We start from the raw sequence: 24,313 nt of genomic DNA, 5'->3' as shown, positions 1-24,313 counted from the left end.
TATCCTCCAACACATATCAATCTACACTTTGACACTCATGACAGAACCAGGACTAAAACCTAGAATTGGATCTGACCTAGTCCTGTACTTCTGCAGGACTGTACAACAACTCTACTGTTGGTAATGCTTTCTGTTGAGCCACTAAAGTAACACCGTAAAATTATATTTTTAAGATAATATGATTAAGATGCCAAAAGATTAAAACTTATACAAAATCAAGTAACTTCGTTATGTGGTAATGCTAAGACTAGAAACGGGTCTCTCAAATGTTTATGTGCAAGTAGTATCAGTTGTCACTGTGACTTATCTACCAGATGATACCAATTAATTTGTCTTTTTTGTTTAGAGATGACCATTTTCCCTTGTATTTACCAACATTAGACATTTCGAAACACCCTAATTTGAAAATTATAGCTTAATAGAGTGTGCTTTTCTTGGAGATATTTGGTCTTTGGAAATCCTTTGTCTTCCCAGAAGAACTTTCTAGGGTTTCTTTTTTTTTCTTTTTTTTTTTTTTAAATACAATCTTTAGCTCAAAATGTGTTCTAGAATTTTGCCACAAATAATAGTTAAGCTTGCTGGCATGTAGTTCTATCCTCTTCCTTGTTTTGAAAGTCAGGATAATGTTTGCTCTCCAGCCCAATACTGGGCTCGCCAATCAATATTGCTATCATTTCAGGAAAGGGCATATCCTCTGGCTTTCCTATAGATCAGTTAATTCACCATCCTCATAAATCCTCAGACCAAAACTCCCTTCCATGGCCAACACTTCTCTCATCATGTGTTGTCTCTTCCCCATTGTAATATAAACTCATGAGAGGTATGGTAGTCACCAAAAGAGAAGCAGATGTTACTACTTTGTAGAGCTTGGCCATTGCCTCTTCTTCCACTTGCTCAAGACTTTGTTGCCACAGTGAAAGCTGCTGTCTTCTTTCCCTTACCCAACCACTGATGCTCCCTGCTGCTTGTGTAAACTTAGATCTTTATTTCTGTAACAACTCAGAACAAGTCTTGGTAGTGTAAATACAGAAGAAATTTTAAGCAGTGCAGGTGTTGCTTTAGTTAATTTTTATACTGACTGGAGTCATTTCAGCCAGATGTTTTGTTCAGTCTTTGAGGAAGGCTTTGATGTCATTAAGGAAGACTACTCAAATAAGATCAAGCAGTATTTGCCAGAATAGATAGTGATCAGTTCTCAGAAATGCCTGAAGATATAGGATAAGCAAATACTCAACTCCAGAACTGTTCTGGAATGGTATGATGAAGAGAGAGTAGAGAGAGAGATACAGACAGTATCAGTGACAGCTGTAGTGGGTTACATCAGGCAGCTTTTAAAAAGTGACCCTGTTCATGACTTGGAAGAAATTAAATTTCTTGATTGCAGTAAAGGAACAACCATTGGATATTTTGAACCAAAGGATGCAGACAGCTATAGCAACTTTGTGTGATTTTTGTGTCTTTTCTATGTTTAGGTTTATTTCAAATCCAGAAAGCTTTAGTGTAAACAATATAATCTTTAGTCACTATAGAATCATGCTCATTAGAGGGTATACCCTCTAATGAATTTTAACAATAGCTCATGCTTGGTTGGACTCAAGATAAATGTGATGTTTTTGTTCAGAAAATAAAATTTGAAAACAAAGAGGAATTGACAAGAGGAATTGCCCTTTCTCTTATTTTTCAACAAGAAAAATGAGGCTTTGGCTATTTTCCAAAACTGAGTAGCACAGCAATTTATAAGTAAAAAAAGGAACAAACTTTTTACATGCTGACTGTGGTAAATTTAGATATGCACTTATACATATACAGGAAATACCAGCAGATGGCCATGTTATAGCTATTGACAGTTGCTTTAGGCATATATAAGTCTTTTCAGATTTAAAGTATTTATTGATTCATAACAAGTTCTAGCAGTTTGCATTGCATTTGCATCCTAAATAATTGCAGAGAATTCTATCATAAGCCTTATTCTTCTGGTGTTGCTTCTGGACAGCACACTGAAGCTGCTGCAAGTAGTCCACTAGAGAGCTTCTTTCAAAAGCTGGCACTCAGAGAATATAGATATAACATATCAAGGAATTGAAATGAACTTTAAAAACTTGGGGGGGGGGATTGCAGCCCTTTTAAGCACCAGCATCAGATTATGAAGTGGAAATAGTAAGCTATATTTCCATAATTTTACATGTATTTTTATTTTGAATAAACTTAAAAAAATTTTTTTTGATTTCTTAATTTAAATTCAAATTGTATGGTTTGGAGGGTCATTCATTAAAGCCTTTTTTAAAGTCATGCTAAAGTTTAAAAAAAATCAGAGTTCCATTTACTTTTTGCATTTATCTTTGTCCTTCAAAACATTTATAAATCTAATGGAAGGTTGGATTTTGCCACTCTTCCTGCATGTTGCCAGAACATAGCCATCTCCTCAAGGTCAGAGACTGTCTTTTGCCTTTCTTACTATCTTAGTACATTGCTTGGCACAAGGTAGACACTTATTGTGTGCTTATTAACTGACTATTTATTAATCTATACTGACCCATTAAATAAGACTCAGAATGTTTTTTGTATAGCCTATTAGCATGAACTCATTTTTTTTCTCCTTTCCTTTGTATAGGAACAATTTTGTTGGTACTATCATTGTCACATTTCTCACAACTAAAAGGGTATATATTCTTCATTCTTGAGAGAGGAAAAAGAGGCAAAAGGTAGTGATTGTCCCACTTTTTGTATATGCATCACCAGCACAGTGCCTAGCACATACATAGTAAGGACTGAATAAATCCTTTTTAATTCACTCATTGACAAAGTGATAGTAAGAGCTTTTTTTTCCTTTCCTGTTTTTCTGTTTTATTTTGTCTCATGCGTATGCAACTAGGTCCTGATTGTTGCAAATAACTTGTTTTCCTCAAGTGGTTTCATATATTCAAATTCATATTATTTGAAGTTGTAATTATGTAAAATACTGTGATTGATTTGAATTTACTCAGTTTAATCTGCAGCAGTATTAATTCAAATAACGTGACCACTTTAGAAAATTAATTATTCAATTAATTGGGACCTGGCTGTATCTGGAGAATTCAGTCAGTACATTTTTACAGATTTGAATTTATTTTTTATAGGTGCTGAGGCCTGGTGTCTTGTGGTTTCTAAGGAATTTGAATGATCCAGATTTTAATCCAGTACAGGAAATGATTCACTTGCCCATTTATAGACATCTCCGGAGATTTATTTTGTCAGTGGTAATGAAACATTTTTATTTAGTCCCTAAAATAAAGTATGTTACTCTTTATATACCTTGCCTAATATTTATCATACTCTTTCTGTACTGTTTTTCAGTTATATCACAAGGGAATTGTTTTCCTTAGAACAGCAGAATGTAACTTTACTTTTACTTATTGTTCTCTGTTAGAAATAAAATTAGTACACTTGATAAAACAAAATGATGTCTTTAATATAATTGCAGAATTAGTTGTAATAATTGAAATTTACCTAGTGTTTTAAAGTATGCAAAACATTATACTTACATTATGTCATTTGATCTGCCCATCATCCTTGTGAGGTAGGTACAATAGGTATTTTTGACCTGGGCCTATGATTTCTTTATTATAGCAAACTCTCAGTAAGAAAATTTCCTCTTTCAATTTGGAGCAGCAACTGAGAGCATATGCAATTTTTCCATGTCCTTATAACCAGTTTGTCAGAGGTGGAACTTGAACGCGGATATTCCTGATTCCAAGGCCGGCTCTTTATCCACTATGCTGCATGTGCATGCAGCCATGGACAAACGCACACATGCATGCAGCTAGATGCTACAGTGGATGGAGTGCCAGGCCTGGAGTCAGGAAGACTCATCTTCCTGAGTTCAGTCTGGCCTCAAACAGTTACTAGCTGTGTGACCCTGGGCAAGTCACTTCACCCTGCTTGCCTCAGTTTCCTGATCTATAAAATGAGCTGGGGAAGGAAATGGCAAATCACATTAATATCTCTGTTAAGAAAACCCCAAATAGGGTTACAAAGGATGGACACAACCGAAAAATGACTGAACACCAACATTAATATTCACATTTTATAGATAATAAAACTGAGGTTCACTTAACCAGGGTTGATATAACTAGTGTTACAGGTAAGACTGTTATCTTTATTATTAGTTATTCAATGTTCCTGGTGTGCAAATTTCTTCCACTGATGCAGATTGGTAACTCTTCCATCACTTAAGAGTCTTGAAGAGCTTCCTAAAGCTACTGAGAAGTGTTTTGTCCTTAGTTACACAGCTATTATTTGTCAGAGGCAGGACTGGAACCCAACTCTTTCTGACTCCAAGACCACAACTATATATACTACCCTTAGCTGCCTCTCCAAGATCAAGCTGACAAAGTGTAATTCATCTTTCCATATAATATTGACCAAAGAAAAGGATATTAGACTCTTAAAACTGGCACATATTTGGAAAACTAGGCATATCATTTTTTTTAAAACTTAAAGGTTTGACCTGTCTCAAACCATTTACTGTTGTTATAGTTTAATGTCATTTTACTTGTTGCAGATTGTCTTTGGTTCCATTGTCCTCCTTATGCTGTGGCTCCCTATACGTATTATTAAGAATCTTTTGCCCAATTTTCTTCCATATAATGTTATGCTATACAGGTAAGCTTTCTGTACTTGAAATTTCCTTACTTCTTCACCAATGTGGATTTTATATTCTGATTCTGTGCTTTATTTCATTGATTTTTCTTAGGGGAATTGGGAGGGGAGAGGTAATTTCATGAGGTTAACTAAGTTTTGGAAAATATTAGAACTGGTAAACATTAGTATACCATATTCGTTGCATTTTCTAGAAAGTGACTTTTTGAAGTAAATGCCATTAGTTTAATATTAAATTGTTCGGCATGTGTTATTTGTCATTAATTTTGCATATAAAAAATGACACATTATTTCCTAATAATGCCATTTTGCAAATGATATTATTTTAGAACTTCTAAAAAATTATATTCCTGAAATACATTCATGAATTTTATTTCTAAATAATTCCAATAAAAACCATTTTTCTCTCCCATGACCATGGTGTTTATAAACATTGAGCTAGATTATGTCACTGCTTTGTTGCCTATAGAAAATTAAGCACCTTTAAAACTAAAAAACAAAATATTTTTACTACCTTTTGTTTTATTACTACCTTTGTTTACCATCTTTCCAATTATATTCTTCTCCCTTCCCATGCCCAGTGAGCCATCACTTGTAACAAAAAATAAAAAAAGAGAAGAAAAAAACCAAAAGCTATACAATAGAACTAAACCAACACATGACAGTAGTAATGTAATTGCATTTGAACTCTCTCATATTTAGAATTTTCATAAATTTAGAACAGTGTCTTTCTCACAAAAAAAATTTAGTACAAATTTATTAAGATATAGTTCTAACCTCAAAGAGAAGATTAGCAAAAGCATGCATTTCTAACAGTCTTGTATATTACTGCAAAGGATCCTTTGATAGAAATAAGAATCAGGAGTTTAACAAAGGTTTTGTGTCATATCATAGTAGAGATCACCTTAAATATTCAAACAGGTTCATCAGGTTTTTTTGGTCCTTTTTATTATTACAGTGATGCCCCAGTGAGTGAACTGTCTCTTGAGCTGCTCCTGCTACAGGTGGTATTGCCAGCTTTACTTGAACAAGGACACACTCGACAATGGCTGAAGGGTCTTGTCCGAGCATGGACTGTTACTGCCGGATACTTGCTGTGAGTATAAACAACCAACACCTTGATTATATCGCTTGTACCAATTTAACCTTGTTTCCGCATCGTTAGTATTCCTTACCTTATATAGGCAAAACTGTAGTCTTGAGGATAGTTGCTAATATGAATATATTTAGAGAAGTTGCCCAAATATTTGGTTTCATTATATTAGTTTAAAATTCTTCTTGTGCTTCAGTTTTACTTCCCTTTATTTGGAAGTTATTTCTTGGCATATATACTGCAGGGAGTTAGTATTCTTTTTAAAATAGCTATTCTTATGGGTAATGCCTTTTCAGTTTTGTGAGTGTTTCTTAGGCCTTGACCTGATGTGTGTATTTTTGTTTTACATGCTTTAAGCCAAATTTTTGTGGTAAAGATTATTTCAGAAAAGATACATTGCCTCTCACATCTAGTTACCTATTATAGCATGAAATGAAAGACAGATTGTCAGAAGTTTAATTTTCATTGACCCAGTGTGACAGAATAGAATGAGAACTGGATTTGGAATCAGAAACTTGAGTCAAATCCCTTCTCTTCCATTTATTACCCACATGTCCTTAGGCTAGGCAAATGATTTAGTCTTTCTTGGCCTCAGTTCATCTTTAAAATGAGGGAGTTGAATTGGATGATCTGTAAGACTCTGTCCATCTAGAAATCCTCTGATCTTCTGACTTTCACTAAAGCAGAGGACTAGGTGGTATGGTTAACATCTGTGGATATAGAAGAAAAACCTTTTAGAGGCTGTTAGATTCTAGCTCTCTCTTGAATTTAAAAAAAAAAAAGTTTTATCCTTTGCACATAATTTTAGAAAGCTGATTTCTCTTTCATGATCAAGAGACCTGAATCATAGTGGCCTAATTTATACCACTAATACAACTCAGGGTAGTTAATGATTTTTGAGAGATTTAGAATAGACTAAAGGAATATATATCTACTAAAATCCTACTCTTTAACCTCCCCCTTAAAAAAAAAAAAGCTTAATTTTAAATTTAAGACATGTCATGGAGTAGTTTGATAAAGCAGAAAGAGGATCAAATTTGGTCCCACCTCTGTTACTTATTACCCAATTGACCCTGGCTTCACATCAAAGGCTGTGCCTACAGACCTCAAAATGGAGAGGATTAATGCACAGAGCTTCCAATAGATTCTTTGTCAGTCAATATAATCCCAGCCAGGTGTAGAAAGGTTAGAAGGTTCATTGCCAAATGAACCTTTTTCCTCATTCATAGTATAGAGGGCTTGTGTTGATTAAAGAGTATGTGTCCTGATGAGATCTGAACCTAGCAACAGCATGCAGGATCTACCTGTGTAAAAAATATTCATTAAAAGCAGATCATTAAGGGATTTATTAACTTTTATCCATTTGTGGTAGCATGGAAAGAGCACTAGACTATGTCAGTAGATTTCTGGTAACAGTTTTGGCTCTGCCATTTGCCAGCTGGGTGAACTTATGTATTTTACATCCTTGGGCTTCAAATTCCTCATGTACAATGAGGGGATCAAATTAGATCATCACAACTGTGGTTCTTTGATTCTATATTCTTTCCCCTTGACTTGATTTATATTTTGATTTAAAGAGAGTTTTACTCTATTATGGGTCTTTTTGACATAGGGATCTTCATTCTTACTTACTTGGGGATCAAGAAGAGAATGAAAACAGTGCAAACCAACAAGCTAACAACAACCAGCATGCTCGTAATAACAATGCCATCCCAGTGGTGGGGGAAGGTCTTCATGCAGCCCACCAAGCCATACTTCAGCAAGGAGGACCTGTGGGCTTTCAGCCTTACCGTAGGCCTTTAAAATTTCCACTCAGGGTAGGTACAGTAAATCCTTTTTCATTATCTTCTGTCATTTAGATTTGTGTACAGCGGTGGGGAACCTGAGGCCTCGTCAAGGCCACTTGTGGCCTTCTGGTTCCTTGGGTGAGGCCTTTTGACTGAGTCCAAGATTTACAGAACAAATCCTTTTATTAAGGGGATTTGTTCCATGAAGTTTGGATTCAGTCAAACAGCTTCGAGGCTGCAGGTTCCCCACCCATGGAAGATTTCTATTAAGAAATGGTGCTCTTCATGTAGTTGCCAGCCTTTTCTGAACAGTATGGCTGTTGTCCGTGCCATATGTAATGCTTGTAAAGGGTGAATGAAGTATGTTAAGAAGTTTTCAAAACCTCTCAGTATCAGATGGATTGTAGTAGTAGCATTAATGAAAATGTATAAATTTCAAAGTCTTCTAAATTAATTTTATTTTAAAAAATGAATCTTTAACATCTGTTAACATATATTAATCATTTGCAGTTAAAAGTTGTCATGGTTTTATTACTATAGAAATCAACTGCCAAACATCTTGGCATTTTAAAAAACAAAACTGGGCTTCTATAAGAAATCATGATTGGCTGTTAAATAGAACATTACGTGTCGAAGATTATTGCCTGTAAATTTGTATAGTAAACTCATTTAAAATGAGGCTATATTGTATTTATTTAAAAGCAAAATTCTATATTTTGGGTTCATACTGTTGAGTAACATTTTTTCACAGAATATTTGCTAATATGTAGTTATGTGTTTATCATATATACCAATATAAAGTATTTTATTTGCATTTTATTTTTGATTTCGAAAAGCAAATTCACAAGAAATGGCCCTATAAGTCAGGGGTTATAAGAACTTCTTTTGTGTGTCAAGGACCCCTTTGCCAGTCTGATATAACCTATAGATCCATGGACTCTTATTCATCATAATATTTTTAAATAGTTGAAGGAAGAACAAAATTTTAGTTGGAAGTTAGTGAAAGTGATATAATCTTTTCCCATGTAAGTACACATGGACTCCCTGAAATCTGTCCATGGACACCCGATTAAGTTCTCCTTCTGTAAGTAGTTTATGAAAACACTTGGGTTGATGGCATTTTAGGAATGTATGTAAAGTTAGTAATTTTCCTTTTTCATAAGGAAATCTTGTTAGGATCTTTACTTATGTAAGGTTGAATACTAGAGTTTCTCATTTTAGCTAAAGTAAATGAGCTGTGAAAAAAATTGACTGTCTTTTTGCAAGTTTATTTTAATGTTTTCTTTTTTACAAATACAGTTGCCTATAATTTGTCATTGTATCTGTTTAAGATGAAAACAGGAGCCTATAGAAATTTTCTCTGGTCTGAGTTGTAGTTGATACTTCCGTAAAATATTTTTTTTCCTTTTATATGTGATGGAGTTAGCTTAAATATAAAACCTGAAGTTGCACATAATCTTTCAATATTTGTTATAAAATAAATTAAGCCCTTTTAAGATGTTTATACTATATGCTTTGTATCATAGATATTTCTGTTGATTGTCTTCATGTGTATAACCTTATTGATTGCCAGTCTCATCTGCCTTACTTTACCAGGTATGTTTTTTATTCTAATCTTTAGCTAAAATTATCCTTAATGCCACTATTTTAAAAAGAAATATGTTTAAATGTATGTTAATATAATTTTTAAATGGTATTTATACATATTGGTTCAAATAGAGGCTGTACATCTAAAGTGAGATTTCTTTGAAAGGAAAAAAATACAGATATTAGGCTGTGCTTGCTGTACTGAAGTTTTATATTAGCCAGATTTGGGGAGAAATGTGTATCCTATATTTCAATTAATTGATACTTTTATTTCTGATTGAGTATGGGTTATTTGTTAAGTGTTTCCCACCTTAGTTGTTTGACCTATATTTATATTAGAAGGAATTGGAAGATTTGGTCAAGGAAAAAATTTATTATCCATTGTGAAAAAATCAAAATACTAGTACATATCATCCATATTTTTTAATGGACAGGATATATTTAAATTGTATATAATCAAACATGAAACATTTTTTAAAAATCTAGTTGATTGGGATTTTACCTCATCATATAGTGATATTTATGATTCATTACAGATCATTAGTAGTGATCATTATGATCTAGGAACAGTTTACATTCCAGTAGTAAGTGTCTGATTATTTACAAATAATAAAATCTTTTGTTTCAGTCAGTTACAGTTTAAATTTTGCAATTTAAACTTACTTACTTACTCATCACCCAGCTGCCCTCTCTGTTCTTTGTCCTCCCTGTGACCACTCTTGCTTGTTTGCCTAGTCCATCACTCCTGCTCTAATGTCACCTTCTTCCTTCACAGGTATTGAACCTGTGATTAATCACTTCACCCATTTTCTGGAATCTCTTGTTCCTTATCTTATCACCTATCATGCTCTGCCATATCCCATTCCTGGGTTACTCCTGTCATTTACCTTCACTTTCCTACTCACATGGTGCTTAACATTGGTCAGGGATGTCACATAACCTTGCCTGCTTGGTCCATTACAAGTTTGTTATCTAATCTTTAAAAAAAAAAATGTACGTATGTATGTATGTATGTCGGGTAGCTAGGTGGCGCAATGAATAGGGCCCTGAGCCTAGAGTCAGAAAGGACCTGAGTTCAAATCCAGCTTCAGACACTAGCTGTGTGACCCTAGGCAAAATCACTTAATCATCAGACATGACTGAAAATGACTAAACAAAGTGGTATGTGTCATATACGTTTGTAATGGACCTAGCAAGCATAGGGGTGTGTGTGTGTGTGTGTAAAATATACCTATACATATATAGATACATGTGTATTTTAAATTCTGAACTGAAACAACAACCTCACCCTCCGTGTTTCTCCTCTTCCACCCCCTTGCAAAGAAATAGTATTTCTATACATAACCAAAAAAAAATCATCATCTATCACTCTAATTCTATTAGTAATGGCATTCTCGTCCTTAACCAAGTAACCTTGGACAATAGATTTAGTCTGTCATTCAGACCATTTTATTCTTGTTTAGTTGTGTCCAACTCTTCTTGAACCTGTGGACCAACTGTCCATGGGGCTTTTCTTGGCAAAGATACTGGAGTGGTTTGCCATTTCCTTCTCCAGTTTAGGCAGGGGTTAACTGACTTGCCCAGGGTCACACGGGCTAGTAAGTGTTTGAGGTCACATTTGAATTTGGGTCTGGGTCTTTCTGCCTCCAGGCCCAGTGCCTTATCCACTGTGCCACCTAGCTGCCCCAAGATCATGCTTCAAGCCTTTCCATCATGGAAGAGCATATAAGAATTCATATTCTACTCAGATAGTTTTCAAGAAACTGTTATCACCTATATAACAGTAATTCTTGAGATAGGACTTTACTGTAACTTTGTAGAAATATGTATGCACATATCACACATATTCTTTGTTAAAATGTGATTAGTTTTGCATCTTGATAAATGAGCCACTTCTAAGAAGCTAATTCTTAATTTTCATACTTCTTTTAGAATCTTCAAAATACTACATTTATCACAGATGTTTCCAGATTTAACCTACTCACATAATTTTTTCAGTTACTGAAAAAAAACCTTCAATAGTACTTTGACCTAAAATTTAAAAAAATGAAATAAAATACATTGGCATGCATATCAAAGAGTCTGAGAACTTGTTGCAAATTTTTTTTTCATGTAGAATATTTTGGAGCAATTTTAATTAAACAATCATAAACTCTCTCGGCCCCTCTATACCTTAGTTTCCTCATAGGTAAAATGAAGAAATTGACTTAGATAATTTCTTAGTTCCTTTCTACTAACATTTTGTGGTTCTTTTTTTTTTTATAATTTATTTTTAGTTTTCACCTTTCACTTCGATAGGATTTTGAGTTCTAAATTTTCTCCCTCTTTCTTTCCTCCCCTTTCCCCAAAACGGTGTGCAATCTGATAGGCTCTACTTATACACTCATATTAGGCATATTTTCACATTAGTTGTGATGTAAAGAACAATTAGAACTAATGGGAGGAACCACGATAAAGAAGAAACAAAACAAAAGAAATGGAGAACAAATAGTATGCTTCCATCCACATTCAGACTCCATAGTTCTTTCTCTGGATGTGGATAGCATTTTGGATCGTGAGACTTTTGGAGATGTCTTAGATCCTTGCATTGCTGAGAACAGCTAAGTCTGTCAAAGTCAGTTATCACACAGTGTGACTGTTACTGTGTACAATGTTGTCCTGGTTCTGCTCATTTCATTCAGCATCAGTTCATACAAGTCTTTCTAGGTTTTTCTGAAATCTACCTGCTCATCATTTCTTATAGCGCAATAGTATTCCATTACATTTATATACCACAACTTGTTCAGCCATTCCCCAGTTGATGGGCATTCCCTCAATTTCCAGTTCTTTGTCACATATTGTGTTTTTTTTTTCATTATTATTATTATTAATTTATTTTGATTTGAGTTTTAAATTTTTCTCCCCCTCCCTCCCTAACACAGCATGCAATCTGATATAGGCTATATGTGTACATTCTTTTTTTTTTTTTTTTTTTTTTTTAAGGCAATTGGGGTTAACTGACTTGCCCAGGGTCACACAGCTAGTAAGTGTCAAGTGTTTGGTCTGAGGTCGGATTTGAACTCAGGTCCTCCTGACTTCAGGGCCCGTGCTTTATCCACTGCACCACCTAGCTGCCCCTGTATACATTCTTATTAAACATGTTTTCACATTAGTTATGTTTTAAGGAAGAATTAGAGCCAATAAGAGGAACCAAAAGAAAGAGAAAACAAAACAAAACAGAAGGAAAAAAGTAGCAAGTAGTATGCTTTGATCTGCATTCAAACTCCATAGTTCTTTCTCTAGATGTGGATAGTATTTTTCATCATGAGACCTTTGGAGATGTCTTGGATCCCACATTTTGTGGTTCTTAAGAGAAGTTTTTTAAATGAAAGAAATTGACATACTGTCCAAAGTTTATGAGATTCATGACAAGTTACTATAATGAAAACAGCTAATAAAATGTACCCTGTTATTAATATCAATGTAAAGATAACAATTCTCTTTACTTAGCCATATGTCTCATTTATCAGCTTTTCTATTTTCAGTATTTGCTGGCCGGTGGTTAATGTCATTTTGGACGGGGACTGCCAAAATCCATGAACTATACACAGCTGCCTGTGGTCTTTATGTCTGCTGGTTAACCATAAGGGCAGTGACAGTTCTAGTTGCGTGGATGCCACAAGGACGCAGAGTGATCTTTCAGAAGGTTAAAGAGTGGTCCCTCATGGTAAGTTTTCTGAGAAAGGTTTATCATTTTGATAGGTGGGTATATTTCTTTAACTATTACTTTTTCCCTTCCTTTCTGTTTTAGGTTTATTCACCACCAAAGTCAGTTTGTTTCAAAAAAAAGATTCTATTGGAGAATAGTGTCTTGATTCCCTTATGAGTGACAAAACTAACATGTATTACCTTTTTGGCATTTAAGAGAATGAGTAATATAGTTTTCAATTTATTGCCTTAGATTAGTATTATATGAGATTATACTCTTAGTAGTGCCATAACTTAAATTCTTTTTATTTTTTTTATTTTTCAGGATTACTTATAAGATGGAATTTTAAAATTCTGCTAATAAAAGTAAAATTCTAATAGGGCATTAGTATTTTGCCATTTATTACAAAGGACAGTGCTTTTAAACAATTAATTAGACTTTGAAGTTTTTTATAGTTATTTAAGGCCTAGAACATTGCTTTTTTTGTTTTAAGTATTCATAAACTAGATACTTCTTCCTTACAGCCATAAGGCTAATTCAAGAAAGCTCTAGAGAAACTGGAATGTTTGATGATTTATTGTTAGAACTAGTTCTGATTTTTAAGAGCTTCATTCTTATAAATATGAAAAATCATTATTAGGCTATATGTGTGTGTTTATATATGTAAATATATAGTACATATTATATAAGTATTAATCACTAACCAATATAGTTATCAACTCTATAATGAGTCATGACTGGTAAGTTTTACAATTTATAGGCTACTTCTTTTTTGTGCTTATTCATTTACTTATCTAAAATTGTCATACTTCATTTTGAGTTTATATTCTATCTTCAGTTATCTTTAATGTTGACTTTGAGTGCAAGTGTAGGACTCACACTGCTTTAGCCTGCTAGAGAGCTTGAGAAATAAATTATATTTCACTGTACAGGGGGTGTATAGGTTTTGATTGCTAAATTATGAGAGCTACTTATTATGTACTTATTAATGCAAAGCCATACGTAGTCATAGTTTTTATCATTGCTTTTGTACTATATCTTCTATTTGGAACAACAGAAAAATATGTACATATGCAGAATCAAATGCTACATTTTCTGTACCAGCCTTGTTATTATATGTAATAAAACAAATTTCCAGTTTTCTTTACCTCTTGGCAATGGTACTTTCTACTAATGTGACTTGCCATCGTTAAAGTTTAAAGTGCCATCATCAAAATTTCCAACATAAAGATGGAAAAGGACCTCTTTCCCCAAATTTTATGTTGACGTGTTCATGAAATCTTGATTGCCCTATTTATCCCAAAAGGTGTTTAAGGTGATGTGAGTCAATGTATTAACTCATTATCATTAATTATTATTAATAATAATTATTATATAATGATAATTAAGTATTATTAAGTTAAAGGCTTTGTCTCAAAATTTAGCCTGTTTGAAAATTGAGAGCAGTATGTCATGTGTATAGTGGGAAGATCAGAAAGGAGAGAACATCTTTATCACTTTTGTTGTTGAAGTATTTGGAATAGTGAAGATCAAAAATGAATAAAATTTATTTATTTGATTGGAAAAACATTTAAGGAAAATTTTACAGAAAATACAATCTTTCATTATGGTAATACTGGATGAGTATTTTTGAGTACCTGTATATGTTTTTCTTTCAGAGATACCTCATCTTGTGCTTCGTCTTATTTTGGGGGGAAGCTGGGCTGTATTCAAACAAATGCAATACATATTTTTTTTCTTGGCTACCAACAATAGTTTTTTCTATCCTAAAAAAAGATAATATTAAAAGTCCTGATAAACAAATATCCAAAGCATGTTACCTCTTATGACATTTTCTTTCTAATTAGATTATGAAGACTTTGATAGTAGCAGTACTACTAGCTGGTGTCGTGCCACTTCTACTTGGACTTTTATTTGAACTGGTAATTGTTGCACCACTGAGGGTTCCATTGGATCAGACACCTTTGTTTTACCCATGGCAGGTCAGTTCTTGTCTCTTTCAGTTGCTATTTTCCTGCTAATTTGGAAACATACAGGTCGTCGTTTAGGTTTATTCCTTGACTTTTTTGTTGTTGTTTTGTTTTTTTGTTTTGGCTGGGCAGTGAGGTTAAGTGACTTGCCCAGGGTCACACAGCTAGTGTCAAGCATGTGAGGTTGGATTTGAACTCAGGTCCTCCTGACTCCAGAGTTGGGGCTCTATTTGCTTCGCCACCTAGCTGCTCCCTATTTCTTGACTTTTGAAGAATCTGTCAGATATTCTTACGATCTTAGGAATCAGAGCCATTTTGCTTATAATAATGCCGTTGAGTTTTTTAAGTCATATAGTGTTGATTCCTACAGCAAGATGAGATAGGTGTAATTAATATTTGTTTTATAAACATATTTTTAAGCATAATAATGTTTTATAAACATTTAGAGAGAAATCAACAAATGTTAATTTCTAGTTAGCCAAAAGAAAGTTTGTTTTTTTTCCTCAAAGTTCCTGTATCTTGAATAATTACAATATATACCTCTCATAACCATAAGGTCTTAAGATAACATACTGGGAAAACAAAACATTATGGTTATGACAGATACATGTTCTCCACAAAGCTGCCATACACAGATTTGATCATGTTGTTTCACTACTGAGGAATTTTTAGTGGTTCTTGCTTCTAAGATCAAATACAAATCCTTTCATTTGGCATTTAAAACTTTTCACAACCAAGCTCCAACTTCTTTCTAGTCTTCTCCCTTATTCTTCCTTCACATTCTGGATAGTCCTGGTAAATGGTTCTTTCCATGCATGATGCTCCATCTAGCCTTTGCACAGATTGTCCTCTATCCCTGGAATGCTCTCCCATCTCACCCCCACCTCTTAGAATATTTAGATTCCTTTAAAACCTAACTCAAATGCTACTTCCTCCATGTCTTTCCTGCTATTTCCTGATGCCTTCCCAGGAAACCAACCTCATATTTATTTTATCTGTATTTTATATATACTTATAAGTATACATATTATCTCCCCGACTGAATGTAGGCTCATTGAGGGTAGAGACTCTTTTGTCTTTGTATCACCCATACCTAAATGTGCCTGACAGACATTATAGCTACTTCATAAATGTTTTTTGATTAAGTAAGTGTAGGTTCATTAGAAATTGTAAAGGTGAGTTCGTGTTTCCATACCTGGTTTGAGGCCATTCCTAAAATCTTGAGGTTAAAATAGATAGAACTTCAAGTTTTCCCAAAAAGCGTAAGTCAAAAAAAACCTGAAAGCATTAATCTCTGGGTCTCTTTCTCTGCAGCTAGAGATAACCAGATACAGCTGGAGATAACTCGAGATAGTCATAGCATAGTAGTTACAGAGTGGCCTTGGATTCAGGTATCATTTGTGACACATACTGGTTGTGTCCCTTCACCTTTCACTGTCCTCAGTCATCTCTCAGAGACCAAAAATATAAAATGAAGAGCAAGTGCCAGTCTGCATTGACAGATGAAGGTTCCTCAACTAGGAATTTCCTATGCCAGTGAAATCACATGTCCAATCCAACAACAACAATAATAATAACTGACATTTGTATGGTGTTTTACATATGTTATCTAACTTAATAAAAGTAATTTGAAAGATGCCTAGTTCTAATTTTGCCATTCTTCTCTGTATAACTCTGGGCATTTCACTGGAATTGACTAGGCTTCCATTTTTTCCTTTTTAAAATGGGGAAGTTGAAATAAATGATTCCAAAATCTTTTTTAGCTCAAATAACATTTTGTGATTCTTTGTAAAGACAGCTAGAATATTGAGTGGAGGCAGCTGACAGATAACCTTTTCTTTTTCAACCAATCATTTAATAATTATTAAGTATCAGTTATGTGCTAGGCACTAAGGATGCAAATACAATGAATGAAACAACCTCTTCTCTCAGGGAGCTTACTTTCCCTCATTACCCAAGAGGTTTCCTGTCTGTGGGCCTAAACTGTGATTTCTTTAGATAAATTATGGCTCTCATGTCTCTGGGTCAGTAGAAGTGCAAGGACTGTAACTGAAGGAGAATACTATGAGGACTGTGATCTTTGCTCATTTCTAAGAAATGGCTAATTAGAAATCCAACAAATTTTTACTTTGGATCTAGGAGCCAGTCCCACAACTTATAAACCAGACTAGTTTGTCCATTTTCAAGGAAAGATCAATGCTGTAGGATATCGGTCCCTACTGTAAAGTGAAGGCTCAAATTAAAGGTTTGCAGAGATCTCTCAGAGGATTTAATGGAAAGGTTCATAGAGGGAGTTTAGCACATTTGGCCAGAGTACTTTCTGGGTCATATGTGTTGCAGATAAAGCCCTGTTAGTACTGCATTTTCTTCTTCCTTCACCATATCCTCCGCTCCCCTCCCCTCCCCTTCTAGGTCAGATTTGGTGGTGATTGAGAAATTTGGTGAAGCCCCAAGTACATCCTTACTGATATTTCTATTGAGGAGTACTTTTCCACTACTGTGAATTTCTTATTTTCGAGTTAAAATAAAATACATTTATGTAAATAAGGAGGAAGAATAAAACATGCATCAGAAGTTTCAGGTAAGGTTGTATGGAAATTAGTGATCCCATGCAGAAATTACTAGATGAATTATGCCTCAGTCACAAAATTCCTTTGATCTAAATTTCTCTTTAGGAATCCACGTTTTGATTGTTGAGAGACATTTTTGAAATTTATTCCTGTAGTGGCATTAGGATTTAGCTTTTAGAAAAAGCAAGATTTATTTTCTAGTATAGTTTTACCAGTGTGTTAGCATAGACTAGTGTTATAGAAGTTTTTATTAATGGTCTTTTTTTCCTTTGCCTATATTTTAAAAAGGAAATGCATGACTTCTTACAGATTTAACTAAAGAAATTGTTAGGCTTGTATACTGATAATAAGCTCATTTCATCATTAAAATTGAATAGTTAAATGTCTTTATACACTAGGACTGGGCCCTTGGAGTTCTCCATGCCAAAATAATCGCAGCCATAACGTTGATGGGACCTCAGTGGTGGTTAAAAACAGTAATTGAACAGGTATGGAAAATTTTCTCTTGAACAACATTGAAACTTTGTTGCCTGTAATAGTAATTCACTTAATTGACTGTCGTTTCTTTGTCATTTGTCTTAACTGTCAGGAATAAAGTAAAAATCTAGGAAAGAAGTTAAGAAAAGGTTTTGTGCTGCCAGAATATATTTTGTCACTTTGTGATCTAACATTCTCATGCTTTGTTGGTAGGCTTTCATTCAGAGCCACTTACTCTTATTTTGCTTATTTGGCTGTTAGATTAGTTTGATTTCGTTTGGGAAACCAGTTAACCAAGATTCTCAGAAAGACTATGCTTGAGACATGAACCCTGAAACTATTCGGAAGTAACAGGTGACTGCAAATGAAGAGATAGGAAATATTTGAAAGTAGCTACAGAAGGCCATCTAAGCATCCTGGAACTTTTTTGGTTGGGGCAAAAAACACTAACTCTTTTATCCCCTAAGGGCATTGCTGCAAAGGCAACAATCTAATAATTGATTTTCACAGTAATAGCCCTGAGTCATCAAAACAATTTAAAGCTATCATCCTACTCTGCTTAAGACAGGGAAGTAGAAATCATTTTAAGGAAGATATTTTATCCAAAATGGTTATGTGCTTTGAGGGATAAATCTTTTGGTACTTTAGGGACTAAACTTGTTAATTTGGAAAATTCGCTAGTATAAAATATCTCATTCCCTGACTACAGGTAAATGAAATATTACTATTCTTTAGAAATGTAGATATACTTGCGCTTTCAGCAAACTTTATATTTGAATAACTGAATCTATAAAACACAAGTAAGTTTTAAGTACGGGAGACCAACCTCATCTGCATAGTATCTGCTTATTTTGCTTGGTGTGCAAATTCATATTCCTTTCTTAAGTAATGACTTTGTCTTTTGCTGAAGTCTGTGGGATATATAACCAGTTTTAAAAAGATGAAGTGCTGTGGTAGTTTGTGGTTGCATGTTTATTTAGAAGTGCTGGTTAAACATATTTAATCATCTAAGTTTTAGTTTTGTAGGAAGTAGATGGCATGTCAGGCCTGTGCTATGTTCTCTACCAGATGGAAAAGAAGAATGTAAAAAAAAATTCAATAGAGACAAAGTTTTTCTTTCTTTTTTGTCTTCCCATGTTTACTGCTGTACATTATCCAGAATCCTGTATTGCATTCCACTCATGCTTGTTTTCTCTCTCTTTGGCTATTCATGCTCCAAAATTATCTCTTCCTCTTATTCAGCTAACTCATCTATTGGAATCATCTTAGCTGATGTTTATTATCTGACTGAAAGAAATGCACCATGATGTGGTCAGATTATTCTAGTCTAGATAGGCTTATATTTCCAAAGAGGAACTTGTTAAGCCAGAAGATTTTTTTTTTGCCTTGGAAATATATTCCTGTATTTCCTGTTTAGTAGAGGATACAGAACAGGATTAAAGAACCTACTCTTTCCTCCAAGACAGTCCTCCCAGGTATAGAATACATGTAGTCAACATTGTTGAATAGGTATATGTATTCATAGGATCATAAATTTAAGAGCTAGACAGTATCTTTTATTTTATAGTTAAGGAAGCTGTGTCCTAAGAGGTTAAATGACTTGCTCTGTCCTCTAAGTCATACTATCTCTCAAGATAGAAAGCATACTCTCACAGCAATGTTCTATCAGCCAGTAAGTAGTTCTCTTATGTCTGTTTTCTGATGTCTGTTTTCTGACACTTGCCTAACCTTTTAAGGAAGAAACAAATTTTAGTTAATTTGGTTTGGTGAAATGAATAGGCAGGAAGGACTTTGGATCAGTTGATATATTTTCTACCTTGAAAGTTTTTTTCTTATTTACCTACTCTTACTCTGCTTTTTCATTGCTTTAGGTTTATGCAAATGGCATCCGTAATATTGATCTCCATTATATCATTCGAAAACTAGCAGCACCAGTGATATCTGTACTGTTGCTTTCCCTTTGTGTACCTTACATTATAGCATCTGGTATTGTACCTTTACTAGGTGAGTAAAATTCTTCTTGTTGACTGGTCATATTTCAGTGCTTCAAGAAATTATTAGTATTATGTTATGCTTCTAGGTATCTTATGGCATGGTTTTCCAAATTTTGTATACTTATTTTTTCACCAAAAAAGTATTTCAAATTATAATTTTGTCAGATTGACAACCTAGAGCCAGAGGAAGAAAATCTTAAAACTTGGATATTGTTTTTATCTCATCCCTGCAAGTTTTGATTTTTAGGATGTTGGATCTTTAAAACTGTCAGTTTATGATTCTTATTGCTATTATAATTCAGCCTTATTGATACAAGATTGCAGGAGGCACTTTAGTTCTATAAGAAAAGGTTATAATTTGAATGTCAGTAGTTGGCCAGTTTTTTCCCCAATGTTTCAGCATTGTTTTGTTAGGTTATAATGAAATAAGACATTAAAAACGTTTGTTGAAGACAGTGTTGTTGATACATTTAGTGTTATCTCTGTAAAAATGTTAGTATTGAAATACACTCTTTTTTCATAGTAGATAGGAGCCTATTACATGACTTTTCCCATTATGTAATTGTGACAAAAATTTCTGTAGTCATACATATTCACAATTTAAAATATTGTAAGCTAAGCTTTGCTGATTTTTCTTTGTCCTCTGGACAAATAGGAAAAACTCAAATGTTCATTTGTAGCAATGTCATCCTATTTCTTTAATATCATTTTAATAATAGAATAATTCTATATTGTACATTGCATATTGTTCATTAATGGAAAATGTGCCACATACATTCAGTACATTGAACAGTTATTTTGCTAGTGGAGTTAAGAAATGGTTTTCAGCTATGCCATACTTATAACTCAGGCTGGTTTTATGACCTTATTTTTACTTGATATATATTTAAATATAAGATCATAGTTCAGCACAAACTGAAAGGTAGGAAAGCTTAAAATTTTCTCCCATTTAACAAGAAAGGACTTTCAAAAAGAATTGCTTTAAATGTTTCCCTCCTCGGGCAGTCATGAGTCAATCAGACACCAAACTTAGGGGATATCACAGAGAGAGAGAGAGAAATGGTTCTAAAATGGAACGCAGAACAGAATATAAATAGTTATATCATTTTCTCAGGATAGATACTTGACTTTGTGGCTTAATTATTTTCTGTGAAGTGGTACTGAATACTTAGAATATTATGTATACCTATATGCAGAATAAATGGCAAAAATATATTGCAAAGCCCATGTAAGTGAATTTTAAAATTATTTATGTTACACTGTTCTCCCATTCACTCTAGTAATCAAAAAAGTTTAATTCTTAAAATTATAGACAAATAATATTTTATGCTCAGTTTTTTTAAATTTAAATTTGTCTTAGTCATTAAAGTATTTAGGTTTATAATGCTTACAAAACATGTGACGTTAATTTTGCTTTTAGCCAAAGAAACTATGTGATAGTTAGTATAAGGACTGGTATATTGTAAACCCTTAATAAATGCTTGTTGACTTTACTTGGTATAGTGAAAAAGGATTGGACTGAGAAATCAGGAAATGTGGATTCTAGTCCTGGTTCTGATATTAGCTATGTAATCTTAAGTAAATCGAATAACCTCCTTCTGGGTCTCAGTTTGTTCTTCTCTAAAGTGAAGGGGGTTGTGGACTAGATAAAACCTGAGGTTTGTTCCAGCTCTTACTATGCTTATCTTTTTGTACTCCTCAGAGTGGGATTTATTCCATCCTAGGCTTACACAGTAAAATGGTTCTTGAAACCTTACTTTCTAAACTTTATGGAATTTTGTAATTGGAGGAGACCTCAGAGATCTAGTCTACCTACTTTATTTTCTAGGTGAAGAAACTGGATCTGAGAAATGGTAGACTTGATTATTTGCTTAATGGGTCACACAGCTAGTTATTGGAAGACTGGAATTAGAATCTTGAATCCATTGAGTTTTCTACTACATAGTACTGCCTCACCATTAGGGAAATTAGATTTTGCTTTAAATTTTTGATTACATAGAAGCATTCGCATCCCTTATTGTAACGTGTGCTGAGGGCTTATTTTATTTATTTTACAGGTGTTACTGCTGAAATGCAAAATTTGGTACAGCGTCGAATTTATCCTTTTTTACTAATGGTGGTAGTTTTGATGGGTATCCTGTCCTTCCAGGTTCGACAGTTCAAGCGCCTTTATGAACATATTAAAAATGACAAGTGAGTCTTCAGGTTTACTTTTGGATAATGTTTCTTCTTAACTTTCTCATAGTTCTTAATTTGTGTTACTAAAATCAAGATTAAGTGGAAAGAGTAAAAAAGACATATAATAGGCTTTTGTAGCATTATATTTTTTGGTTCATCTGGACCACTGAGTTTAGGACTCTTTGAAATCTTTAATTTCTGTATTAGAGTACTTCCTGGTAGAGGTAAAAACAAAAAAAAGAAAAAGTACAAATACATATGTTTTTTAAATTAATCATTTTTAATTTTCTAAACCACTTTTCATGCTAATTATATTGTTTCCCAGTATCTCAAATGGTTCTTAATATAGAACATAAAAACCATGGAAAAGCAAATATAATGCAGAAGGACTAAATAAACCCCCTTACCTAAACCAAATAGCAGGACTGTTATTCTAATTATTCAAAATAGTGGTTGGGAAGATTATTACAAAGTGATATGAACTTTCTCCTGTTAAAAGAACATGAGAAAGAAATTTTGGAAGATTTGTTGTGGAAAGAAGGAGAAACTGAAAACAACTCAGTGTGATAAATCGTGACTTTATGCTTATGCTTTCTATCAGCTAAATTTTCCTTAACTTTTAAACGAATGTTTCTAGTAATGAAATCACATGTGTGCCCAACAATCACAGAGTACAAAGCTAATTGAATTTTCTTTCTCACAAATGTTCAAAATCAAGATCACTCCAACAATCCACAGTAAACTCTTCCTTTACCCATTGATCTGAGGAGTAGTTGTTTTTAAGTGATTAAAGTCAATTTTGGATTACTACAAATTAATGTACTGCCTACCTTAGGTGTCAGCCTTGAGTACTTCCAACCATATCTTAAAGACACAGAAAATAACCATATCAAAATCATGATCTGGGCTTGTATGTCAAATTGTATTGTTGAAAAACTTTAAGTAGTAAAAGGAACAAATTAATGATTATGTTGTGTTCGTAGGAAAAATACAATGTAGCTAGCATTCATTACTCAGCTATTTTTTGCAGAGATGACTGTGTATATCCTCAAGAAACTAACAGTCTCATAGAGGTGATAAGATAGCAACACAAATAGTCATACTACAGTGGTAGAGATTCATATAATAAAGTACTGTGAGAAGTTTGAAGGTTAAGGTACATTGCTTATGAGAGGGCTATGGATAGCTCCCTGGAGGAGGTAATATTTTAATTATACTTTAGAGGATGGTTAGAAAAATTGAACAGGCAAAATGGGGAAGGTAGTTCTAGGCAGAGGCACCAACAACTTGAGCAAGGGCTGTACAAATTAAATGTTTGTTCAAGGTACTGAGTAGTTCAGTTTGGCTAGACTGAAGAGCCTTCAGATGCCGAGAGGAGTCTGACCTTTACTGGATAGCTCATGGGCCACTACTGAAAATTTGCACAAGAAATTATCTGGTAGTTGGGTCAAGGATGAATTTAAAATGATGGAAGTGGACATGACAAGCTGTATAAGGAGACTTTTGAAGTAGTCTGAGCAAGTGGTAAAGAGAGCCTATGCTGGGGTCATTCCATGGGGCTAGAAAGGAAGGGAAAGAGTCTAGAGTTATTACAGAGGTAGAATTGACTGTTCTTGATAACTCGATGTGAGATATGAAATGGAAAAATTAAAATACAACATTATGGTTACAGACATGAGAAATGGTGAATGGTGGTTATAGAAAGAAGTAATGAAATCAAAAGGGAAAGTAGGTTTGGGGAAGGAGAGTGAACATGTTTGGATGTGTCTAGTTTGAAGTATCTGGGATATTGAGGAATAGTTATCCTGTAGATAGCTGGAGATAAGAACTTAGATCTTTTTTTTTTTGTTTTTGTTTTTTTTGTTTTTTAGGCAGTTGGGGTTAAGTGACTTGCCCAGGGTCACACAGCTAGTAAGTGTCCAAGTGTTTGGTCTGAGGCCGGATTTGAACTCAGGTCCTCCTGACTTCAGGGCCGGTGCTCTATCCACTGCGCCACCTAGCTGCCCCAAGAACTTGGATCTTTAAGAGAGGTAAAGACTAAGGGAAAGATTTAGGATTCGTCTGCATAGATCTGACACTTGAAGCCATGCTGAATGAGATTGCCCAGGTTAGCTAGGAAGGGAAGAGGACTAAGAATATTTAATGCATTGACCCTTAAGTAAATAAACCTGGGAATGAGTTTCTAGAAACGAATGAAAATCCAGAAGAATGTGATATCCCTAAAGCTAAGGGAGAAAAGATTATCCATTAGGGTGGGGCTAGTTAACAGGATCAAATCAACTATAAAGGATTTATGAAGGATCTCCTCCAGAGAAAGAACTGATAAATACA

At 34.0% G+C, this 24,313-nt stretch overlaps 1 protein-coding gene and 1 pseudogene across 1 annotated transcript in view; both read left to right on the top strand.

Moving 5' to 3' along the window:
- The window catches only part of MARCH6 (membrane associated ring-CH-type finger 6), an 87,077-nt gene that overhangs the window by 61,410 nt on the left and 1,354 nt on the right, over window positions 1-24,313 (top strand). Inside the window, exons 16-25 of the mRNA XM_027868850.1 lie at window positions 3,117-3,236; window positions 4,541-4,641; window positions 5,597-5,734; window positions 7,344-7,548; window positions 9,045-9,114; window positions 12,630-12,811; window positions 14,641-14,775; window positions 17,732-17,821; window positions 19,682-19,814; window positions 21,862-21,997. Coding sequence (XP_027724651.1) covers window positions 3,117-3,236; window positions 4,541-4,641; window positions 5,597-5,734; window positions 7,344-7,548; window positions 9,045-9,114; window positions 12,630-12,811; window positions 14,641-14,775; window positions 17,732-17,821; window positions 19,682-19,814; window positions 21,862-21,997 — 1,310 coding nt within the window. The remainder of the gene's footprint in view (window positions 1-3,116; window positions 3,237-4,540; window positions 4,642-5,596; window positions 5,735-7,343; window positions 7,549-9,044; window positions 9,115-12,629; window positions 12,812-14,640; window positions 14,776-17,731; window positions 17,822-19,681; window positions 19,815-21,861; window positions 21,998-24,313) is intronic.
- On the top strand, window positions 643-2,146 carry LOC114047939 (annotated as a pseudogene).

This window comes from Vombatus ursinus, unplaced genomic scaffold, assembly GCF_900497805.2.
Source record: "Vombatus ursinus unplaced genomic scaffold, bare-nosed wombat genome assembly UNPS02014791.1, whole genome shotgun sequence".
Taxonomy (NCBI): Eukaryota; Metazoa; Chordata; class Mammalia; order Diprotodontia; family Vombatidae; genus Vombatus; species Vombatus ursinus.
This window is presented reverse-complemented; position numbering and strand designations above follow the sequence as displayed.